Below are 23,932 nucleotides of genomic sequence, written 5' to 3'. Positions count from 1 at the left end.
GAGCTGCTGCTGCTGCTGGAGGAGAGTTTGCAGAGCAGGAATTTGCTCCCTCTCGTGGGCTCTGGGGCTGGAGGCTGAGCTCAGCACAGCAGGAAGGGCTGGGATTCCTTGGCACGTTGGAAAACGGGATGGGAAATGTCCCGGAACAAGGGCAAACCCCCCGGGACAGGCGGCCCCGGCAGCCCCAGATGAACTCTGCTTCTCCATGGGGTCGAGTTCTGGCTCTCCAAAGCTCTCAGCTCCTCCTCACACAGCACTTTATTTTCTTTATTGTCTCTGGGCCTAATTCCACTGGGATTTATTTCTGTTCCAGCTGCTGTTTAACCAGCTCCACACATGGACGTTGCAGGGCTCACTCTCAGGGGTGGATTTACCAGAGATTCCTCTAATTTTCGGAACAAGGACAGCTCCATAAATCCACGAAACCCCAGTGCCCTTTTTTTTTCATTTTGAGCCCCCTTTAATGGTGTATTTCACACCAAAAAAAAACCCCACGGCGCGTCAGGTGCAGGAAGGAGTGGGAAAACAAGTCAGAGCATGTGTGGTGTGCACAGAGAGCGTGGCCAGCCCCTTTCTGAGGGGTTTTTTTTGGGGTTGTGGCCAGGCACAGACGGATCCTTGGCAGAATTCCCCGTCCAACACAGCTGGGACAGATGTGGCACAAGGGGGACAGATGTGGCACAAGGGGGACAGATGTGTTTTGGGACTCTCCAAGCCCCAAAATGCCTCGGCCACAAGCCCAGCCTGTCCACTCCTGCAGCTGGAAAGCAGCAGAGCCACTTCTGGAGCGAATTTGTGGCTTTCATTTTAAATAGGAAGGTACTTTAAACAAAGTGAAAAAACTTTGCTCTCCAACTCCTGCTAAACCCGAACCCAGCGCAGCTCGGGGGACGAGCCGTAGGAAACAACACGGATTTAACAACACACGGAGGTTTTAATAATAAAAATATAAAAAGAAATCGCTCCCGCTGGCCGGGCGCCGGATCCCACGGGGAAGGACGGGAGCGGGCCGGGAACCGGCGGCCCGCGGGCCCCCTCTAACGGCCCGCCGGGGAACGCCCGCTGCCCCCGGCCGCTCCGTCCCGCCCCGCTCGGGCCAGCAGCATCGCCCCGGAGCCTCCCGGTGCCTCCCGGTGTCCCCGCGACCCCTCAGCCCTGCCCGGGCCGCCGCGGGGACCCCCGAGCCCCACAGGGCGGAACTACAACTCCCGGCATGCACCGGGCAGCGCCGCAGTTCCCAGCGCGTACCGGGACGCGGGGAGAAACCGCGATCCCACAATGCATCGGGGCAATTCCATGTCAACTGCGGCGCGGGGGAGCCGTTGATGAACGGCCTTAAACGCCATTAAACGTCATTCAGTGTCATTAATCGCTTATTGAAGGTTTATTAAAGGTTAATTAGAGATTGAAAGCCTCAGGGGCGTGAAGGGGAGGGGGGGTTCTACGCCTTCACTTCCGGAGAAGCCCACCCTGGTAGAACTACATCTCCCAGCATACCCCGGCGGCGCCCAGCATTTCCGTTTCCGGCCGCGGCGGGAGCGCCGCCGTGTCCCCGGAGGGACGGCGGGGCCCGGGCGGTGACACCGGCGGTGACACCGGGCAGGGCCGGGCCGGGCTGGGCTCAGCCACCGCCGCGCTCCCCGCGCCGCCCGGGCCGGGCCGCCGCTCCCCCGGGCCGGGCGGGGTCACCTTCATGGGCGGGCGGGAGCGCGCGGCGCTGCCCGGGGCCTGCTGAGGCGGCGGCGGAGCGGCGGGAGCGGCGGGAGCGGCAGCGATGTTCGTGCAGGAGGAGAAGATCTTCGCGGGGAAGGTGCTGAGGCTCCACGTGTGCACCATGGAGGGCGCCGAGTGGCTGGAGGAGGTGCCCGAGGACACCACGGTGGAGAAGCTCAAGGAGCGGTGCCTGAAGCACGTAAGGAGCGGGGAGCGGGCTGAGGCACCGGGAGCGCCCGGAGCTCTGCGGGGCTGCAAATCATCAGGGGACGACCGGGCTTAACAGTCCGGGGGAAAGGAACACTGTGCCGTGAGGAAAACTGATTTTTTTTTTTTTCCAACGCCCTGTAAATGGCTTTAAAAAGGGTGGGAAAATCAGCCCAGGTGAGCAGGTGGCTTTGTGTCCTGGCTTCCCCCACGAATCGCCTGGAGCTGTTCCACGTGGGAATAAAGCCGCCTTTTGGAGAGTTCTGTGCGTTGGCAGAGGAGGATTTGGGCAGAGATCCCCTGGGAGTGCCTGGCTCCAGAGTTTGGGGTGTGTTTTGCAGCGGTGGCAGAGGTGCCCGCGCTGTGTGAGCTGGACTCCAGCCTGGTTTGTTTCTGGACAAAGAAGGAGGGTGGGAAGTGAGGAGGACAGATTGCCGGCTCTGTTAAAATCCGAGCGCAGCCTCCCCCTGTGCTGGCACTGGGACAGCTGAGGTGGTTTTTTTTTTTTGGGGGGGGAGATCCAAGCTCTTCTGACGCTCTCCCCGTGCTTTAAACAAGGAGATCTCGCTGGAGGTGGCCAGGGGGTGACGGCGAGGAAGGGAGGAGGTGCCCGCAGGGGCCAGGCTGTGGCAGCAGGGCCGGGGGGCACAGGCAGCAGCAGGGCTGGTGCTCTCGGAGCCCCTGGAAGCTCGGCCGCGGTGGGTTTGCTCTCCTGACTGACAGCAGCAGCGTGAGCCCGGGGCCAGCACAGCCTGGCCTGGCAGCTGCACTCCTGCCCTGCTGCCTTTCTTCCTGAGGGACGTGGAGCTGGCAAGAGCTGGAGCCTCAGCCCTTCCCTCTGATTCACTAAATCACATTTAGTGCTGGGGGGGTTTGCATTTAGAGCCTTGCAAAGAATTTTTTTTTTTTTTACATAAAACCTGTGCAACAGGAGAAAATCCTGTGATTTGTAACCACTTAACTCCTGTTTGAAGGGTTAAAAGTTTTATTTCCTGGTGCCCAGGAATCCTTCCAGTACCTGAAGGAAACAGGGAGAGAGGGATGGAGTTTTACAGGACCAGGAGGAATGGCCTCACACTGCCACAGAGCAGGTTTAGGCACAATTTGATAACTCAGGGTGATATTTGATTTCAATCTCTGCTGCTCTGTGCAAAAAATCCATCCTGGGGTGGATTTCCATAACCATAATGGATAATAAATAGTTTTATGGAGGGGGAAGATAGACCTGGAGAAATCATGGCTCCTGCACATGGACCTTGAGATAATTTCTGCAGCCACCTCTTCCAGGAGACTGATGATTGTGTTCCTGAATGTCTCTGAAATTTGAAATCTTTCAGGAACCAGAGGGAGATGTTTGTAACAGATTGCAGCTGGAGAAGTGGCCACTTTTCCCTCCATAACCTTCCAGTGCTGGCTGATCTCTGAAGTGCCACTCTTGATGTCTTTATCTCCCCCCAAATTTGATGTTTTGGGCTCTTTAGTTAGGCAAAGAAATAAACCTCTCCCACTGGTTTTTCCCCTTACCTGTAACATTTGATTAAACAGATGGTTTAAACCACCCAAGTTTAATGGGAAGGAGTGTCAGGGCTAATTTCAAATGTTTCTGTTATTAAAAGCAAGCCAAAAAAAAAAAAAAAAAGCTTTTTTGTATTTTAAAACAAACAAAGCCTTGTGGTTTACCAGGATTCCAAGCTTTGCAAGAGGTGTTTGGCATCACCAGGGCTTAGGATTTCAGCAGTTGCTCGGGCACCTGTGACAAATGTTTGTCCCCTGCCAGGCAGAGCAGCCTGCTGGGAACTCCAAAATTAAAAAGCAAAGGTGAGAATGAGTAAAGGCACTGCTGGCCAGGTGTTTTTATCTATTTCCAGGGCATTTACAATGTGAAGATAAGCCAAGTGTTTCACTCAGCAGCCTCTTTGGTGTCTCTAGTGCCCATATCTGCCCTGTTATTCTCTGTTACTAAAGAGGTTGGAAGAACAGGAAATAAGAATTGGTGGCCACAGCACTTTAATTTTTTTTTTTTTGCTTAAACTTTTACCTGATTACTTTTATGATTAATTACTGCCCACGTTTACTATGTGATTCTCCCCACATATTTTTTTTATATGTGCTGGGGGATATGGAAGTAGGTCTGTGTGTCCACCCCAAAAACACCTCCCAGCTGCCCTTTTCAGCTCCTCTTACCTCAGGATCTGTATGGGGAATATTCTGAGCTGGTTTGCAGAGATGTTCCACTGATGTCCCCAGGCATTTTGGGCACCTTATCAGATCCATTACAGGAGGAGCTCTAATGTGTTCTTTGGCCTTGGTTCAGCACTTCATGGGCTGGAGGCTCCCTGAGAAGATATTCTCACCTCAGTCTCACTGAGGCACCAGAAGCAAAGCCAGGTTCAGGTGAGAATCTGTGGAATCTGTGTTGGGAACAAGAGTTGGACAAGCAGCAGGGAGCTGAGTTTTCCATCAGTTGCAGGCAGCAGGAAAGGTGGTGATGGAGTTCAAAGGCTCCTTTGCAGGAGGCTGGTGATGAACAGCACTAAATGCTCCACCAAAATTAGGATTTCCAGTGGGATTTCTGGGAATGGCTGTGCTGCACAAAAGGTGAACACTCTCTCCTGCAGACAGGGTGGAAGTGGCTTGGTAGAAACGTTTGGAAGTGTCATTAAAAGCTGTTTGCTGTGGGCAGAGCAGGCAAGGTCAGTGTGAAGTGTCCTGTTTTGTGGTGAGAACAGCAGCAGCAATTTCAGGTTGTTATTTCTAATTTTTGCCTTTCTGGAATTGCAAGCACTTTGCTTTCTTTTTTTTGCACTCAAATAAATTGGAAGCCTCTAGATGCACTGATGGAATAATGTTCCTGAAATCTTTCACTGTGCATCTGGAGCCACTCTGGTGTGAGGAGGAGGCAGCTCAAGGCCTGTGTGAGCACTCTTTTCTAAGGATTTGAACTGATTTCCTGGTGAATTAATTGACATGCCATTTAGAATTGCAATAAAGGAATGAGCACAAAAAAAAAATTCCATTGTATTCTGATTATTTATGGTTGGGAGGAAGAGCTGTGAATGGAACTTCAGTTCAGCCCTTTCAGCAGGAACCCAGGTTAGAGCTCTAGCAGCCAAATCTCTTGATTTCAGCTTGAAACAGGGTGCAGAAACTGCCCAGCTTAAGGTCAGAGAAACCAAAATCACTGCTGGCAGTGCCCTGTTTACTCAGAGAGTAAATAATAATTATGAGGTGAAGCAGGCAGTCTGTCCTGTTTGGACACTCCAAATGAGGACATGCATCATTCCAGCCTTCCCTCCTGTAAAACACTGCTGCTCTTGGTAGATCTGCATTTTTACTTTGTGAAACCAGTTTCTGAGGGACCTCAGTGATCAGAATTAACGTAGCAGTGGGTCCTGGAGCAGCCTTGCTTTGCTCCAAATCTCCAGCACTTCCAGAGTTTAGTATGAGAGAGATGTCCTGAGAAAGCACAAATCCACCCACACAGGCACAAATCAAACCTCATTTTCTTTAATAAAATGCTTTATGTGCACTGACCTCTGGCTTAAGCTCTTGAGAAGCCAGGAAATGATGCAGAGTTTTGTATGTGGAGAATCCTGAGTGCCAGATGGTTCACAAGGAGCCCCATTTCTGCCCTCTGATCTGCAGTATTTATTGCCTCCTGCAGTGTCTTCCTGGGAGCTTGGAGGATCCCAAAACTGTGACACATCATAAGCTGATCCACGCTACTTCTGAGAAGGTGCTGACAGACACAAAAACAGTGTTGGAGGAGAACATTCAGGACAGAGGTGAGATTGTCTGGGTTTGAATTTTATCAGTCTGGAAGGAGGAGCTTGGGTTTCGTATGGCAAATTCCAAACGTTTTTAAGGTTTTCTCTCTGCTCTGGCATAGGGAGCTAAATAAATGGAACTAATACAAAATTCATCTCCAGGAGCAGTTGAATTTGAGGGATATCTTGCAGGAGCTGCTCTCCCAGACCCTCTAACCCGTGGCAGTGTCCTTCCCTCTCTCACAGATGTGTTGCTGCTGGTCAAGAAGCGCGCGCCGACGCTGCTCCCCAAGATGTCAGATGTGGTTGCAGAGGAGAAAGTGAGTCTGGAGCACTTTAAATTAACTGCTTTATTGATGATGTGTGGAGGGATTACTGTGATGTACTCTCCTTGTAGAGGCAGATGCTGCCAGTTAAATTCTACAGGAACTGCTTCTTATTTCTTCCAAACTGAGAGGAAGTTGATGTTGCATTTTTAACTGTCATGCTGAGAACATTTGCCTTAAAATCAGACATACAGATACACTCTGTTAAAGTGTTACAGATTTGATCTTTGAACAAATGTCTAATAGCTAAAATGCAGTTCAACAAGTGCCTCAGTTTGTTAGAAAACCCAAATAAATATGTTGGCTTGCTGTCAAGTTGTCTTCTTCCTTTAGCTCTGTGTGGCTTGTCACCTCTAACCAGCCTCTGGAGCTGGAATGTTGCCCTTCTCTGTTTTATTTTGTTTTATTGGAATTATTCCTGAGGGTCAAGATGGCGTTGATGTATCACATAAACTCAGAGGCCTCCAAGTTCTCTGGGACACATCACTGTCCCTCTTTGTGCTGGAATTTCCCTGCATGTTGAGGTGTAAGGACTGAGAGTGGGGCAGCCCAACAGGCCCAGCTGAGCTCTGCAATTGCAGGATGACACTGGCACTGTTAGTCCATGGCATTACAAGTGACACAGCACTGCTTGGTGTCTTGGGGAGGAACATGAAACTCTGTGCTGTGCCTAATGGGTTATGAAACCTGCTCCTGTTCCCTTCCCTGCAGAGGAAGCAGGAGCAGAAGGCTCCTGACAAGGATGCCATCCTCAAAGCCACTGCCAACCTGCCCGCCCGCAGCGTGGACCGCAGCGTGAGCCACCACAACATGAGGGATGTAAGTACTGCATCTGTTTGAACTCACACACCCACAGCCAAACAGGCTGGTTTCTATTTATTTATTAATTTTTTATTTAATATAGTTCTCCTCTTTCTATAAGAGAAATTTGGATGTCTGTAATGTGTATTAAATAGCTTAAGGTTTAGACACATGGTAATAAAATGCCATCCTAAATTATGATTTAAAATGTTCTGTTTGTGCTTGGGAAAAGCCTCAGAGAATATTCAAGATCTGGAAAATGTGGAGTTATGGGGTTTTATTTCTTCAGTCTTAAATAATTCAGGGGTTTCCTGTGGTTTATTTCCCTTCCTTGACCACTGCCCATGGGGTGTGGTAGAAATAAAAGGACCTTTCTGCCCAGGAGCTTTTGCTTCCATGTAACACTTCACAGGAAGGTCCCAGACCTCCTGAGAGACTGAACAATGAAAATAAAGCCCTAATGAAGCAACTTTGTGTACAGAGGGCCAGGCTGCTGCTGTGTTACTAACAATAGATACATTAAGATTCACTGGTAACTTCCTGTCTAAATGCTTTGACAGTTTCCTTTCTTGCAGTTCCAGACAGAGCTCCGGAAGATTTTAGTGTCTCTCATAGAAGTCGCACAGAAATTGCTAGCACTGAACCCTGATGCAGTTGAACTGTTTAAGAAGGCAAATGGTATGAACTTATCTTTAGAGTTGTTGGTTCAATACTGGGAATTTGGTTTTGGAGCATAGGAATGGGCTCAGAGTGAAGTTCAAACACTGATGTGGCAGCAAAGCTGCTGAAAACTTTGTGGCAAAAGTTTCACCTTGCGGATAAAAATCATGGATATAAAAGGTGCCTTTGGGATGGGTGAGAAGTTCCATTTAAAAAGTGTTAGTTAGGATGGTAAAGAACAGTTGAAAATTGACAAGGATGTAGTGAAATGAGGAGAAATGTTGATGGGGTTGGCAGGAAATGCTCATCCTTGAGATCTGCTACAGCCAGATCCAACTTAATTTCTAGAGAAATGCTTAATGGTCTTCAGTGAGTCTCATATATTTAATTGTGTGGAAATCCCATGGTCATGTGGGAGTTAGTGGCCTTTTGTTTGATATCTTGAACACATCTGGACAAAGTCTTTGTCCTGGAAGAATCAATCTGAGCCGGGGCGAGCTGAGTGCAGCGAATTACATGATGAGGTAGCAAACTGGAGGCCGAAACAAAAGAAGGGATGGGAGAGAGAATGGGACTTGAACTTAACACATGCCTTTCCATTGACACAGGGGTTTATGTGAGGCTGGAATGAATCTGAGCTCTGTTTTGTTTGTGTGTGTGCAGCCATGCTGGATGAGGACGAGGAGGACAGGGTGGACGAGATCGCGCTGCGCCAGCTCACCGAGATGGGCTTCCCGGAGAGCAGAGCTGTCAAAGCCCTCCGCCTGAACCAGTGAGTGTGCAGCACTGCCTGGCACTTTAACACAGGTCTACTTTCACACACATTTGCATCTTTTTTGTCTCCTTATATGGGTCACCTCGGTGGAGGTTGGAGAAAGCCTTTAACTCCAAGAAGTGCTGCCTCAGGCACAGCGCAGGTGGCACAGGAAGGGGGATCGGGGCTGGATGTGCTCTGCAAGGTCTGTGGGTCACAGGGCTGCCAGGCTGGAACTGTTTCCAAGTATCATACTCACATTTTCTTCAGCTTTCAAAGTCAGATTGTACAGAGGAAAGGGCAAACTTAGCCCGTCCACACTGGCCTTTCAGCTGTAGAAATATGCTTTCTGCTGATCTTTAAAAAATTCCAAGAATATTGTGAAGTCCAGAGAGCAGCTGCAGTAAAATAGGAGGTTATGTAGTTCTTCTCATGCCCCAAGATCAGCCAGCTGTACTGCTCACTCCTCAGAGGGGTTTGTTAGGCCATTCTTGAAAAATTTTGGTGATAGAGTCCACAACATATTCCAATCACATTTTTCCAGTATCTCAGGAAGACTTTCTCCCCTGCTGTCCTGCAGCTTTCATGTTGTAACAGAAAAGCCAAATAGACAAAGACTTTCCCTTCCATGAATGTGCAATAATTCCTGTGTGTCAAATGGAATGTCACATTCCTTGCACTATTGTTATCTTGGCTTTTTCCTTTCTACCTGTTGGGGAGAGGTGTTTGGGAGCTCTGAGGATCCCCTAGCTGGAGCAGTTACACTGCACAGCAAGTGATGGTCTCACACCATGGTGTTCTACTCCCTCTCCCTGAGGAACAGAGCCCTTGGCACCTGAGATGTGGCTCCAGTGCAAATTTGGAATGTGCTTTGTTGGCAGTTCTGTCCAGAGCTGCATACAGCCAGTTCTTCTTTGGGAAACAAAGCAGATGCTGCAGAGAGTGAGGTGACTCCCTCAGAAATGCCTTTCAAAATTTGGGTTGCAGGTCCAAGCTGGACTTGGAGCCTCTCTCTTCCTGAATTTGGAGACAATTGTGGATGCTCAGAGAACTGAGGTGTTCTGAGATTTGCTCCAAAACTTCCTTTATGAGTTTTCAGGTCCTAATTAACCTGCAGGTGCATCCAGCATGGGAGTAAATGGATGCACGTGGAGCGTGGCTGTCACATCCGGAGCGTTCCTCAGCGCTGTTCCCGTGTGTTTTCCAGCATGTCCGTCACCCAGGCCATGGAGTGGTTGATAGAACACGCTGATGACCCTTCTGTGGATGCTCCTCTGCCAGGTTCTGCTCCTGCAGAAGCCCCAGCTGAAGGTGCTGCCTCCTCTGCTGAGGCAGCTGCGGGTCCCAGCTCGGAGGAGGGCGGGGAGGAGGCCAAGGATGAGCTGACGGAAATCTTCAAGAAGATCCGGAGGAAAAGAGAGTTTCGTCCAGACCCACGGGTGGGTGCTGCTTATCCCCTGTGGGACTTGTGGGACTGGGAGGGATTTCATGGGCACCATAAACTCCCAATGTTTAGTTCATAAATGAAATGGGCCCTCTGGGTAGATGGGTGTTGTGCTGGCTTGGCAGTACTTCAGTGGAGGTGTGCAGGGAATGTTTAAATTCAGGGATTTTACCTCAGGAATGCATTACTGTCTGGGATAGCAGGATCTACATGAAAGGCACTGTTACTTCTGCACCTGGAAACTCTCTGAGGGGACTGACATGAGCTTCAGACCCCTGGCATTGCTGTTTTCACTGCAGCCTGGGAAGGAAGAGTGGCAGGACAGGAGTAGATCCTTTGGCTGTAGAAAAGGCTGGATGGAGCTCAGGAAACCTTGGACTAGTGCAAATTGTCCCTGCTCCTGGCAGGGAGCTGGGGCTGGATGATCTCTAAGGTCCCTTCCAACCCAAACCATTCCATGATTCTGTGGAAAGGACAGAAGAACATTATTGTTTTAGGGAACAAGGCAAAGTACCACCAGCAGGTTGAAGTCTTGCAGCAAGGACAGAAGTTTCCCTTTCTTCAGAACACAGCATTACCCACAGTGGGAATGTGTTGTTCTCCCACTGGGAACATACCAGGAGGGGCAGTGACATCTGGCACCTTGGGTTTACAGCTGGCTGCTCTGACATTTGGGTTAAGAGCTGCAAATGTGTTTGATGGCCTGGGTGCAATTTCTAAACAATGAAACATTCTGGTACCATTGTCTGGGAATGTTTGTCTGAACACATCACACTCACCAGCATGATAATCTGGGAAGTGAAATTAAATGGGGTGAATAGAACCACAAATGCACATCAAGGCTGATCTGTCAGTGAGATGTGAACAAGAGCTTTGTGACAGAAGAGGATTTCCAAAATGAGGGATTTTTCCTCATTTTCCTTCTCTTTTCTACCCCAGGTATACTTGCTCTTTGCCTTGCATTCAGCTTCCAGTGTTGAGGGTAGGAACTACCTACACTCCTAAGGTTTTTTTGTTCTTCCATAATAAAGACACTTTTGATATAGAGTATTTGAAAACTTTGTTAATAAAATTACTTAATGCTCTGCATGTGGAAATAATGAGGGGGTTTTACCTCACATAAAGCTGTGCACAGAAGGTGAAGGGATACAATTGCTCTCATTTCTGATCTAAATGTGAGATTTATTAAACTGTGGGGTTCTGCTCTAGGCTGTCATTGCCCTGATGGAGATGGGATTTGATGAAAAGGAAGTGGTGGATGCACTCAGAGTGAACAACAACCAGCAAAATGCAGCTGTGAGTACAACATCCTTGCTGCTCCTTCCTGCTCCAAGGGTCTGTCCCACTGATGCTTCTCATCCTTGAACTGGATCGTGTTTTGATCTGTCAGAAAGTCAACTCCTACTGGAGATTGAGGAGCACGGATTCTGTGCCTCCTTGAAATTGGATGCACAGCTGGAATGACTGCAGAGGCTTTGGACTCCTCAGAGGAGCTCAGGGTCTGTGGGGCTGGGTTTTCAAAAAGCTTTTGAGAAACTCCCTCACCTCAGTCTGCAAAAGAGATTGTGCTGCCATGAGAAAGGAGAAGGTATTCCCAAGAATAACTGGTTTAGGACAGGGATAAATTATTCAAGCCATGCAGTGTGTAAATTACCATTTGGCAGCAATGCTTCCACAGTTTCTGGAATCAGAAAACAGGAAGTTTTTCCAAGATTGATTAGTACCCTGCTATATATTAAGGAAAATTTTGTGGACACAGCTGACAGCCAGGAAAGCCTCTCTTCAGTATCCAGTACTGGCTACTGTTGGAGAGAGGATATTGTGTTGGATGGTACAAATGAACGTGTGAAAAAAAATGTACAGCTCAGGCTTTAACTGGGAGAGGGAAAAGTATTTTTAAAATGCCACATTAGCAAAACTTTAGAGTAGAGACACTTGGGTTCTAATGAAATCTGATGTGCCTGCTGATTTCTTTCAGTGTGAGTGGCTGCTGGGAGACAGAAAACCTTCTCCAGAGGACTTAGATAAGGGCATTGACACCAACAGCCCTCTCTTCCAAGCCATCTTAGAAAACCCAGTGGTACAATTAGGGCTCACCAACCCTAAAACTCTACTAGGTAAGTCCTGTGTGGGCTCCTTTGCCAGGAAATCCAAGCAGAGATGATGATGACAGCCCCCTCTGGGGGACAGGGGCAGCTCTGGAGCCTGTTCCTCACTTGCATGAGCTCTGCTGTTTGTTTGCTTCCTCCTGAACCCAGAGCAGGCCTTGGGGCTGTCCCAGAAATGGTTGTAATTCCCCAGGATTACACTTGCTGCACTCAGAACTTTAATAGCTGCTGGCTGCAATGCTTTTGTGGATTTAGGAGACCTTTTGTGTGCTCCCTTTGGCCACGAGGGGAAAAATCAGGAATGTCTGTCTAGAACTCTGATTATTTCACAGAAAAAACAAGGCTGTCTCTAGCTGTGCAGCTCCCTGATCACTGAGACAGAAGGGAACTTGTGGAAAAATATCCAAACAAGAAGGTTGAGCTAAGGCTTTGCCTATCAAAATGGGGATAAAATGGGAAAACATCCTTCCCCTTGCTTGAGTTTGAGCTCTGTGATAAAATCTGTGTGCTCAGGGTCAGGCTGTGGGCAGTGTGTGCCCAGCTGAGGAGCCTGACAGAGCCTCAAATCCCTGAGGAATTGCTCTTTTTGACAGCACAGAACAATGACTGGCTCTGCCATGTAGATATAAAAAGTTTTGCATTTAATCTTTAGCTTCAAAACTTATTTGAAGCAATGCTTTTAAATAAAGGCTGTGTGCACAGCTCATTCAAGAGAGCCTTTAAAAATACTCCTTTAAATGTAATCAGGAGAGTTTGCAAGCCTTTAAATAATTCAAGAGCAGAACCTTCCCACTCTTGATTTCTGAACAAATGGTCTCTTCATTTCCAACAGGGGTTCCACACTGCAGCTCAGAATATAAATAGAAAATGAAATGCCATTATAGGAGCTCGTGGAGCTTGGATGAACATCAGAGAATGTATTCCTGATGATACATCTGCAAATTGCTTATGTCACAGGTTTTAATAAGGAGGGTTTGCATTTAATGAGTTCCTTACAGGATATCGATAAATCTTTAGTTTTAAGCTTGTGAGTCTGTGTAAAAGAAAATAGTTCAAGTGCTGAAAGGCCAGATCTGGATTTTATTTTGGGCTTTCCTGGAGGCAAGTTGCATGACCTTGAGGAAGGTATTAATGAGGAGCTTTTCAGAGGTGCTGGGCACTTCCAGCTCCCACTAATGGCACTTGAGCTTTGTGCACTGACACTCCTGGGAAAATTAACCCTGACCTTGGGCCAGGCTCTTACAACACTGACATTTTGGTGACTGTGCAGCTGCTTTTTTTTGTCCCATTCTGTGATTACTGGCTCCACATGTCCAGGAGCCCAGCTCAGTGGTTGTCAAAGGGCTTAAATCTGTGCCTGGCCCATTCCTCTGCCAGATTGGCAGCTCAGCTCTTGCAGTGGCTGTCTGGTTCCTTCAGCATGAGTAAAAGAGTCAAAACTAGAAACAGTACAAGAAAACAGCAGAAAGGCAAACAAACAGCAAAGCTTATTGTAAAGACAGACTTGTTAAATATTTGGATCACTTAGCACAGGGAACAGGCAAGGGATGACTGTGCTTTCCATGAACTATCTTGCTTAACTACCAGGGAGGAAAAGGATATTGGTGCAAGAAATCCAGGCTGGGATGTGGGAAAAGCTTTGGTCAGAGGAGTGGAGCTCCAGGAGAGTGTTCAGGAAGGGATAAATTTCATGGCATGATCCTGGACACCGAGACTGGACACATTTGTTAAGGCTTTACCTTTTCAACCTCGTGTCCTTGAGATTTTGTGGGCTGGCCTGTAATCCAGGCTGAGTATTTAATCACTGTCTGCAGTGAATTTAGTGCTGAGAAGGGAGGAAAGCACAAATCCTGCAGCATCATCCCAGGCTGTGGACCCTCGGGAATGCACGACGTGTATCCCCACCATTTCTGGGCACTGCCTCCGAGCTGTGGCTGTTTCTCAGTGCCCTGCTGTTGAAACCTCCCAAACATTGCAGGACTAACTGTTGCAATCCCTGTTTCTTGGCAGCCTTCGAGGATATGCTTGAAAACCCCTTGAACAGCACTCAGTGGATGAACGATCCCGAAACGGGGCCGGTGATGTTACAGATCTCCCGGATCTTCCAGACACTGAATCGCACGTAGAGGGAGCTGCCAGTGCACTGTGCCACTTCCCCCTGCCCCTCACTCCCCCTCCACCTCCACGGGAGGCTGCCTGGATGGCTGGGAAGGGGTGGATGGAAGGGAGGGAAAGGGGGAGATCCTGGCTGGAGGGGTCTCTCGCACGAGAGCTTTCGTAGTTACGGCCAACAGGAGTGAGTTGCCTTGTGGATTTAGTGTTAGTGGAAGAGGTTTGAGGATTTGTTTATGTTTTCAGGTATTAGGTTTAAAATAAAGTATATATATTAAAAAAAAAAAAAAATAGGAAAAAGGTTTTATGAAAACACTTAAGAATCTGATTGTTGGAAAGAAATACTGCTCGTTCAAAAGGCCTGTGGCAGTTTTCTGGCCAGTTTTGCTAGGATCTGGCTGGTGTTTACAAAAGGTCACTGACCACTAGCATAGGATATTAATAATCTCCATACAGTATTAATTTATAGCTCTTATCAAATTGCAAACCTGCTTTTTACAAAAAAAAAAAAAAAAAATTTGATTCTTAGGAAATGTTTTTTAAGAGCCCAAATCTTGGGAGAGCAAGCGCATTTCTATCCAAGCTTGTTTATCTGGCATTCTAATTTAAGCAGAATCATTCAGAGATGGAATTCTAATAAATAGCATTACTTTTTCCTATTTATTTGCTGCGTTAGTGTTGTTGCAGTCCCACTGGGGTTGTACTTACAGGAGGTTTCTGTCAGGTGCCATAAAGGTGCAGGATCTCTTTCACCACAGAATTCACCACATCAACACTTGGATTCCCAAGTGGCTGCAATTCCTAAGCTCACACTATGCCATATCCCATTGCAAGGAGGGATATGTTCACACAGTGGGTTTTTTTTTTTTTCCCATTTTTATGTGCACAGTTTTGGCAAGGGGCTTGTGGGGGTTTTATTCTGTTTACAAAAAAAAGAAAAAAAAAAAAAAAAAAAAAAGCAGCTGAATTGCATGGGGGGGTTGCTGGTGGTCTGTAAAGCAGCAGAACCACACAGGTTTTTATCTTGTTTAAGGTATTTAAAGCACGCTTGAAATTGCTATCTTTGAGTTAGAAGTGGGTTTTTCTTTATACTTATTTTTACCATGGTCATACCAAGAATGTCAGGCTGGGTCTTTCCTAATTTGCCAGAAGACTGACTTGAGATTTCAGAGAGGAATTCTGAGCTATTAAGAACAGAACTCACTGTGAATATCCAGCTGGTGTTTATGACTGGGCTCTGCAGGTGTTACTTTTTTAGCAGTCTGCTAAAAAAAAAAGGGGTTTATTTTCAACTTAGTGAAAGATGATTGACATCTGTCATCATCCCTGCCATGCCTTGTGCTTCACAGCCCTGCAGGAAAGGCAGAAGAGGCAAATCTTACAGAGGAACCAGGTGGAGACCCTGTGCTTGAACAGCACAAAAGTGTCCTGTCAGACAGGGAGATCCTGAGCAGCTCTGCAAGTCACCTCCGAGGTGTGGGAGGGGTTTGTGTGCAGTTGGGGTTTTTTTTAAAGAAAAATGCAGCAAGATGCAACCCGAAACCCTACAACAAGTTTTGGCCTGAACTTGGCATCTGCTCTGTGCTGTTATGCAGCTGAGGCACTGAAGTTGCCAATTTCTCATAATTAATATGAAGGGTGGGGAAATCAAAACAGCCTAAGATTTTATCTTGTCTTACTATCCCAGGATTCTTTTATTTTTTTTTTAATTTTGTGATTTCATATTAAGCTTTACAGTTGATGACTGCTGAAATATTTACTTCTACATTTAGAAATTCCAAGCTTTATAGAGATGTTTCTTCTGTCCAAATTGGACAGTAAAACCATTTTTGTGGGCTCTTGCTAAGAATAGACTGACAACATGACATGAAATTATAACCTTGTCCTGGAGCCTGATCCTGCACCCCAGTGAGCTCAGCACAGCTACTCATGAGTTGCTGTGACTGAATATTGTGGTCTTATGAAAGGTTTTGATTATTTAATCCAGTTTTTTTTTTTTTTTTTGCTTACTCCTGAAGCTTTTTGCCTGTAACAATACCAGAAGACTCTTTACTTGAAGCTCTTAATGTTAGAGAGAAATGTCCTTCTCTACAGTCAGGATTGTGGTTAATATTCCTTTCAATGAGTGTTTTTAGAAGGCAAAGTTGGAAAAAACTACCCTGTAGTTTGGTGAGAGGTTTTTTGGCTTCTGAATGGATAAGGAGAGGTTCAGACTTAGCAAACAGATCCTTTGGTGCAGTTGTGGCCCTTGAAGAATGTAAAATTCCCAGCTTGGGAAATGCTGGGTTGGATTTCAGGAGTCCATGGTTGGACTGTGGAGCTCAGAGGGATAAAAGTGCTCAGAGCTGCCTCCCTTGGAATGCCAGCACCCCTCAGTGCCACTGAGCTGGTTATAAAGTGTGGGGAAGAGCATCAGTAAAACAGATTATCCTATGGGATAGAAGGTGAGAATGCCCAGGTTCAGCAGCAGCAGCTGGGAGACTGCAGGGATAAAGGAATTCTGCATTTTAGGGTGCTGGGAGGCTTGAGAAGATGTGGTTATTTCTGGATTTTGTTATTCCAGAGCTCAACACTTCCACAGCTGAGGTGTTGTTTGGGATGGCTTTAACAGAGCCCTGCTTGGCTTGTGAGAACTGAAGTTTGCAGTGGCCAAAAGCTGAAGGAGACCAGAATTTAGGAGGTGTGGTGTTTGCAGCAAGGCACAGGAGTTGATTCAAACCCAGCAAAAACTCCCCTGAGGCTGAAGGGATTGATCAAGACATCAGTGGTGCTGGGGTGTGAATTACACCAGGGCCTGTGTCCCATCACCCCGGGGCTGGGATTGCTGCTTCATCCCAGAAAATGCAGAGGGGAGTTGAGTCCACTGTGCTTGGAAAGGCACAGATTGGCCCAGTTTTTAGAAAACCTGCAGAAGCTGAGGTGTCACCACTCTGGAGCTGGAACGTGCAGCCATGGGGCACAAGGAATGTGTGTGGCTTTGCCTGGTGAGGAACTGTGCTGTCCTTGTGTGCAGGGTGTCTGAGGGCCAGTGAGAGAGCCCTGAACACACAGGAAAGATTTTTATTAAATAAAACCAGCAGGTTTTGTGAGGAGGAACTGCTCCCAGCAGTGAGGATTTACAGGCTCAGGTCCTGTGCTTGCACCTCGGGTGTTCAAGTACAAACTAGCACAGACATGTCAGAGTTAATTTTCTCTTAACATGGTCAAGGGAATATTTGGAAGCCTGTGAGATGGAGCAGGAAAGGGATGGGTGGTGGGTGACTAATAGTGTGATTCTTACAGTTCCTGCTCTTTGCCCCACTGGTAGCCAGACAATCTTGTACCTTTTGATGTTGCAGGCCTCTTGCAAGTAGCCAGCTATTTATTGAAATATATCTAACTTATAATTGTGTCATCAAAACACTGATATTTTTAATGGCAATGTACTACATGGAAGTTTGTTCTCAGGGCTTCGTATTTATACTCTCTTTTTAGGGGGATGCATTTGAAGGGATGTGTTTGGAAAATAGGCCACTTTACAGCTTGGACCTTGATTGTCCTGACCTGCGAGCCCGAGCTAGTGTAACTCTCCTGCTGAACCTCTCTCCCTGCTCCAGCCCAAAGAATCTGCCATTCCTCCTCTCCTGGTGAGCAGGGCCATGAGTCTTCCTTTAGGATTGCTGCATCCCTCCACGGGAATGGTCACACGGGATCGCCCCGCTGGGCTCGGCACCATTTCAAGGACGTTTGTGTTCTCCATGCAGCTGCAAAATTGACTTGCTCAGTTCCCAAAGCAGCCATCAGGGCATTCCTCCTCTGGGAAGGTGTGAGGTTCTCTCCTGCACGAGTTCCAAGGCCTCCAGCTCCTGGCTGCTTCTTGGCAGCTCCTGTCACAGACCTGACCCAAGGCTTGACCCCTCTTCCCCTTCCTTTCCTCCTCTCCTGGAACCAAACTTGCATTTCAGAGGTTGATTTTCATATCCAGGCAACTCTTTAGTGGTTATTGAAATCCTTTTTAGTTAGGACTGTTACAATTACTTTTTTTAGGCGTTCACACCAAAACAAGCATCGCACCAAACGAATGTATAGTGACACTGTCAGCAAGCATTGCCTGTGGAAGGGGCACAGGTTACAGTGAGCTCTGCTCCTGTGGCAGTTTTCCCAAAGGCTTGTGCACAGGATAGCCAATGTTTCATCCAAAGGAACCATCCTGGTTTTCTACTTTTAATAATAAATGCCATTTTTATTAACCAACAGAACAGCGGCGCTTCCAACTGGTATTTCCATCCCACTGAGAGTCCTGGAGCTTTGGGGCTGGAGATCCTGCCTGGATCCCCCTCTCTGGGACAGCTCCTCCTTGGAAGGATGTGTGCTGGCTGTGGCAGGGCAGTGGGGGCAATCCCCACCTCCCTGCACGGGGTGTTAGGTCCACGTGAATGTTCTCACGGTGGTTCTCTCCTCCTTCCCCACATCCAGTGTAGCAAAAGGGTTTTTTTAAGCACCTCTTGCCCTAGATTTGAAGATCTTCAATGCAGATCCTGTTTGCAGCATGTGAACTTCAGTAAATGTAAATGCATTAAATTCTTACTGAATTTGGGTATAGTTTTATATCGTGCTCTGGGGAGAGGGAGGAAATTGGATCACGTTTTAAACGAAGCCCCACAAACCCAAGTGTCTCTGTTGCAGCAGGTAACAGAGGCCTGTAGAGATTTTTAATTTGCATATTTTTATCATGGCTTAATGAACTGTACACGAATGTGATTTGCTACCCAGCACTTCCCACGAGGCAGCACCAGTAAAATTACATTGCAAGGTACTGACTTCACATTTTCTCATTTCACCTGTGTATACAGCAATTAGGTACCGCATAGGATAACTTTGATCTGGCTCTGATGCCGGTGTGTGGCATGCACAGCTCTTCCTAAGGTGTGACATTACTTTTCTGAAGCTTAAACTAGGGCAGACGTCCCTGAGCCTGTGGAATTCGGGATTCATTCTGGCCAGGCTCGCGTGGGTCGCTGACCTCTCCCTGAGCAGGAAAACCAGCAGGATTTGCTCCCTGCAGAAATCCTCCAGGCCAAAAGCAAGGAATGCTGCTAAATTGTGAACATTTTAAGCAGTTGCTGTTCTGAAATATATTCCTGGAAGTCAGGGAGGTGTTGGCAAAGCCAGACCTGTTCAGCCCAGAATTGTTTTGTGTGGAGACGTGGAACCCACGGCCGGGGCTGGAATGAATGCTGAGGCTTTAAACCTGCTCACACATAACCCCAGACACTGATGTTGTGTGTGCTGTACATTTATAATATATCTTCAAAATAAAGTTTTTTGATTTATTACAAAGTGTTCGGAACCATCATTTGCAGGAGCAGCAAAGGTTTGTGGATCCAGGTTGTTCAGCGTTCCCTGTACCTGCAGGTTGCTGGAATGGTTTCTCAGAAAGTGGGGGATGAGAGCTGGTCATACAGAGTTTGTGCAGGAAATCCTGGTTCAGCAGCTGTTCCTGCACCTGGAAGGTATTTCTCTATTTTTCAAGAAAAGTTGCACTTGGGGAGATTTGATTGCAAGGGCTTTGTTAAACACGATCTGGTGATCCCCTGGGATGTTGCGATGCCACTGAGGATGGATTTATCTTGACAGTTGTTGACTGACAAATTGAAGTCTTTTCTTTCCCAACAAGGGAACCCTCATTAAGGAAAACAGCTCCAGCAAGCAGCAGCTGGTGGGATGCAGCAACTTGCACGTGACGTAACCAAAATTCCCATCTGGCTGTCGTGGTGCCAGAGCTGCTGTGGGAGATTGGGAAGCACTTCCAAGCCTTGGCCCCCTCTGTGGCTACCTTGGAGGCAGCTGATGGTGGTGTAAATGTGTGGATTTATTTCTGTAAAGGAGAGAGAATCTGTAGAGTTCATTTGGGGTTTTTTGGCGGTTGGGTTGTTTAATTAATTGGCATTTTGTTCCATGTTCAGGGCAAGGAACCTGTCAGCAGCCTGTTTATTTAGCAGTTACAGCAACTGTGAGGAGTTCAGAGTGATTTTCATTGTGACCCATGAGAGATGGAGGATTAGAGTGTGAGACATCAAAATGCTGCTTGTTCAGATCACGTTGGTAAATGTGGTGGTGTTAAGTGCAGATGATTGTGGTGTCAGGCCCTAACTCAGGTTTGCTGTAATGCACAGCACAGCAGCAGGATAATTCAAAGGTTTGGCTGTCCACTAATTTACAATTAAAACAAAAAAAAAAATTACCTTAAAGCAGCTTGGGATGTATCATTAGATAATGACACTTGTGAACCTGAACTGGTACAGCAGGTCTGGGCAGAAATCCACACCTTAAAAATGAAGAAGTGCTGCTGTGTGAGTGACAGGAGGGGCTGGAATTGGCGTGTGTTTGGCAGCTCCCGGTGCGCCCTCGGCGCAGGGACGTGTCCCGGGGTGCTCCAGCAGGGATGAGCAGCAGCTCCAGCCCAGGAGCCGCCTCCAGCAGGGCCCAAATCCATCCCAAAGGGCGGGGAAGGGAAGCACGGGTTGCACTTGGCCGTGCAGAAGCAGCTTGGTGTTGGCAAGGTGAGCCAACATTGCTGACAGCACAGTGGTGTGGCAAGAGCCGTTCCCAGCGCTCCGTGGGCGCTTTGCCAGTGCCATCCCAGGGCTGGGTTGGGTTTTCTCCTTCCCTGTGTTCACTCTCTCCCATGAATCCACGGTCATGGTCACACTGCCCCATAAAGGAGCAGAATATTGCACATTACCCATCAGCTCCTCTGGACGTCCTCCTGGAGAGGGTTCCAGCGAATGCCCAGGGCAGCTGTGGCTGCCCCATCCCTGGAAGTGTTCAAGGCCAGGTTGGACAGGGCTTGGAACGACCTGGTCTGGTGGCAGGAAGTGAAACAGGATGGTCTGTAAGGTCCCTTCCAATCCAAACCATTCTGTGACTCTGTGAAACAGATGGAAGCAGCAGATGCTTCCCCTGGGAGCTCCTGTGCCCTGACAGCCCCGTGAGCTCCGACCAGGCTGCCGTCCCCTTGGTGACAATCCTGTCATGTGCTCTCTGCTTGATCATGCCTTTCTTTAGAATTGATTTTATTATAAGAGGAACTTAGAATTGATTTTATTATAAGAGGAACTGGCCAAAGGAAGCAGCAGCTCTGGAAGCTGCTGGGAACGATTTGGCATAGGGAAATTGGGTTTGGAGCAGAATTAAGGGAGAAATTACTTTCTCTTGTAATTCAAAAGCTTCCACTTCAGCTGTAGGACTTGTGAGCTGGATGTTGGTCCTGGAAAATGGCTGGAAGGAGGGCAGGGCTGCAGTGTACGTGTGTGATACTCAGTCCGAGTGCCAGGGAGTGTGACCTGAGCTGGGACACAGCCCCAGCCCTGCGGATCCAGTGTCACCAGGAATCCGGGCACTGCTGGGGCTGGGGGAGGGACTCCAGTAACTCGAGATGTGCTGGACCAGAGCACGCTGGACTGAAATAAACCTGGAGAGGTGACCAGCTCTGTAAGCCAGGGCTGTGATTCAGATGCCTGGCAGAGAAGCTGGTGCAAAAATAAAAGGCCTGAGTTCAGAGCTGTGATGCCAGGGTGGCTCCAGCAGCACATCCAGCTGTGGGCTGCAGGTGGGATGCAAACCCCACGTGGTGGGGTCCTGCACCAACCCTGCACCCCGGGATGCAGCACTGCAGCTTCCCCAGTGTCACAGGGAGAGTCCCAGCTCTCCAACAGGTTTTGTTACCCATCCATCAGCAGTTGCATAATGAGCTCTCCCACTCTGGAAGCAGCATGTGGAGCAGGAGCTGGTTCCAGCTCGGGGTGCACGATGTGAGCGGTGGCTCCAGAGGCCTCACTCCTAATCCCTGGTGAGGGCTGCTGGAGCCTCTTGGGGCTGTGCAGGTGTGTGGCTGCTGCTGCACCCCGAGACTGAATTATTCATGGCAGACTTGCTGTGCTTATGCATGATGTGGTTTCTCGGCTTTTATGAGCCGTAGCTTGGGCATAAACCACATTTGTGTAGCTGTGAACCTTTTTGTCCTCTGAGGAAGAGCTGCTCCCCAGGGAATCTGTGCCCGGGAGCCCCGTACCCGCAGCAGCTCCCACGTGCCCCAAATTTGGGTGAATTATTTATTGAACTCCTCCTCGATGTGGCTGTGCAGGACTGGAACTGTGAAGCCCCAGGGCTGTGCTGACCCTGCTGCTTCAGCCACGCACAACCTCAGCCCCTTCCCACTGTGCAAGGCCTGGAGAGCAGTTTTGAACAACTCTCTGGATTTCTTGGCACATGGGATTAGATTTTTCACTCTGTCCCCATGGCCTTAGTTGGGGTGAGGTGCTGCGAGCTGCTGGACCCCCAGAAGCCCCACACAGCTCCTCCATGAAGTGTGCAAGAGAAGGGAACAGTTCAGACCTTCAAAATCATCCTTCAGAGGACCCCAGCCGGCTGTTGCCATGCTCTTGGATCGGTGTTGCAGCATCCCTGTTCCATCTGTGTTTTCCCCTACACAGGAGCTGGTTGCCAGGCTGCCTGGGATGAATCATGGGGTGCTCTCTGCCTGTACCCCCCTATTCCTGGCTTCCTCACAGACAGGCACTTAACTCCCCTGCTCCCACACATTGGGAACATTCACCAAAAAAAGAAAAACTGCACAATCCCCCCCCTGAAATCTGTGCTTTGGTCTCCAGTGAACTTTCCCCACCCCTCCTCTCCCCTTTCCTGTCAGCGAAAAGCAGCAGCCCACTCCTCCTGCCAGCCCCTTTTCCCCACTGCAGCAGCCCCGTGCCTGGTGCAGCCCAATCCATAAGTGGTTTGAATTATTTCCATCCAGCCCAGGTGTCTGGAAGTAGGACAGAGCCCTTCCCGTTGGAGCCCTGGTGGTGCAGCTCTGGCAGCCGCGGGCTTCCCCGGTGCCGTCACTTCCCGGGCCGAGCAGTCGCTCAGATTCCCGTGGGTTACCGTGGGCTGTATTTATAGTTTGCTGGGCTAAAAATAAAAGCCCCGAGTGTTGGGTTCCCTGATCCCAGCCTCATGGAAGGAGCGATACCCAGGAGCCCTCAGGAGGGGTCTGGTGGGGGGTGTTGCCTGGGGCTGTGATGCCTTGGGGGCTGCTCCCGTGGAGGGTTGATCAAAGTTTATTTTTTGGAGATGGTGTAGCTGCTGCATCACTGGCTGCTCTTGCTCAGCACAGAGCCTCGTGCAGGACTCTCATCCCACTAAAAATACTTCCTCTGTCTCATCAGGCTCAGTCTAACGGAGCCTGTGAGTGGAGGGGATGGAGCCATCAGTGCTCCTGGCTGTGGCTACCAGATGGCACATGAGGGAGCCCCACACGGCCCAGCTCTGAGAAAATGTGCTGCCAAATCCCTCTGAAAAACGTCTGTATGTGCAGCATTGGTTTGTGCTGGTGCTGAACCCCCTGTGTGTGTGCCCAGCAAACATTCCTGCCTGCTCCTGACTGGTTTCCAAGCGAGGTCCCTTTTCAGCTCCCACCATGCCGGACACAAGTGCTGGGCACTGCAGGGCGGTGTTCCAGAGGGAGGATGTGCAGGAGAAACGTGCCTGAACATGAGGGGCCCAATGCATCCCCTCTAAGGAGAGACCTTCACCCATTCCTGGTGCCAAGGGAAGCCAAAGTAAGTAATTTCTCAACTGTTTCCGTCATCTGGGGCTTTAAACTGAAGTCCAAGGGCAGTATGGGGGAGCGGGATCTCATCTGTCCCTCTGGCTCTGTCCCAGTCCCGCCACGCCACCAGCACTGGGCAGCTTTCAGAGCCGATGGCCTCCAGCATCTTCCCCCCTCCTGACTCCGTGGCTCTCCTGAAAAAAAAAAAAAAAACAAAAAAAAAAAAAAAAAAAAAAAAAAAAAAAAAAAAAGCCAAGATCCCGGCGTGGCACTGCTTGCGGGGCTGCATCTGAAAGCTTTCCCTGCACAAAACCTTGCAGCTTTAACCAAAACCAAAGCGGGAATATCTGCTCCCGGCATCGCCCCGCAGCCCCCGGCCCCCTCCTCCGCATCTCTGATGTCACTCGGCAGGAGCGTGAGTCAGCCGGCAGTTGCCGTGGTGATGCCGGCG

General features: G+C 48.7%; 1 protein-coding gene across 5 annotated transcripts; it reads left to right on the top strand.

Moving 5' to 3' along the window:
* The first annotated feature begins 1,662 nt into the window (after positions 1 to 1,662).
* UBAC1 (UBA domain containing 1) lies at positions 1,663 to 19,211 on the top strand. Of its 5 annotated transcripts, XM_053962103.1 has the most exons (12): positions 1,663 to 1,912; positions 5,585 to 5,705; positions 5,934 to 6,007; positions 6,725 to 6,832; positions 7,375 to 7,492; positions 8,138 to 8,246; positions 9,436 to 9,667; positions 10,882 to 10,968; positions 11,651 to 11,789; positions 13,791 to 14,748; positions 15,242 to 15,366; positions 17,367 to 19,211. In XM_053962103.1, the coding sequence occupies exons 1-10, from the start codon at positions 1,775 to 1,777 to the stop codon at positions 13,904 to 13,906; spliced, it is 1,242 nt and encodes a 413-aa protein (XP_053818078.1). In that variant the 5' UTR covers positions 1,663 to 1,774; the 3' UTR covers positions 13,907 to 14,748; positions 15,242 to 15,366; positions 17,367 to 19,211. The 5 variants fall into 5 exon arrangements, with proteins under 5 accessions (XP_053818078.1, XP_053818079.1, XP_053818077.1 ...); XM_053962104.1 differs by lacking the exon at positions 15,242 to 15,366 and having other exon boundaries at positions 13,791 to 14,744; XM_053962102.1 differs by having other exon boundaries at positions 13,791 to 14,744; positions 15,242 to 19,211.
* Positions 19,212 to 23,932: the final 4,721 nt, after the last annotated feature.

Source organism: Vidua chalybeata, chromosome 21 (genome assembly GCF_026979565.1).
Source record: "Vidua chalybeata isolate OUT-0048 chromosome 21, bVidCha1 merged haplotype, whole genome shotgun sequence".
In the NCBI taxonomy this organism is placed as follows: domain Eukaryota; kingdom Metazoa; phylum Chordata; class Aves; order Passeriformes; family Viduidae; genus Vidua; species Vidua chalybeata.
Note: the sequence above shows the minus strand (reverse complement) of the source record. Positions and strands in the feature narration are given on the sequence as shown.

Coding starts and splice junctions, on each gene's coding strand:
- UBAC1 (XM_053962104.1), top strand. CDS start 1,775: ATGTTCGTGCAGGAGGAGAAGATCTTCGCGGGGAAGGTGCTGAGGCTC. Junction 7,493..8,137: donor ACTGTTTAAGAAGGCAAATG/GTATGAACTTAT, acceptor GTGTGTGTGCAG/CCATGCTGGATGAGGACGAG. Junction 8,247..9,435: donor AAAGCCCTCCGCCTGAACCA/GTGAGTGTGCAG, acceptor TGTGTTTTCCAG/CATGTCCGTCACCCAGGCCA.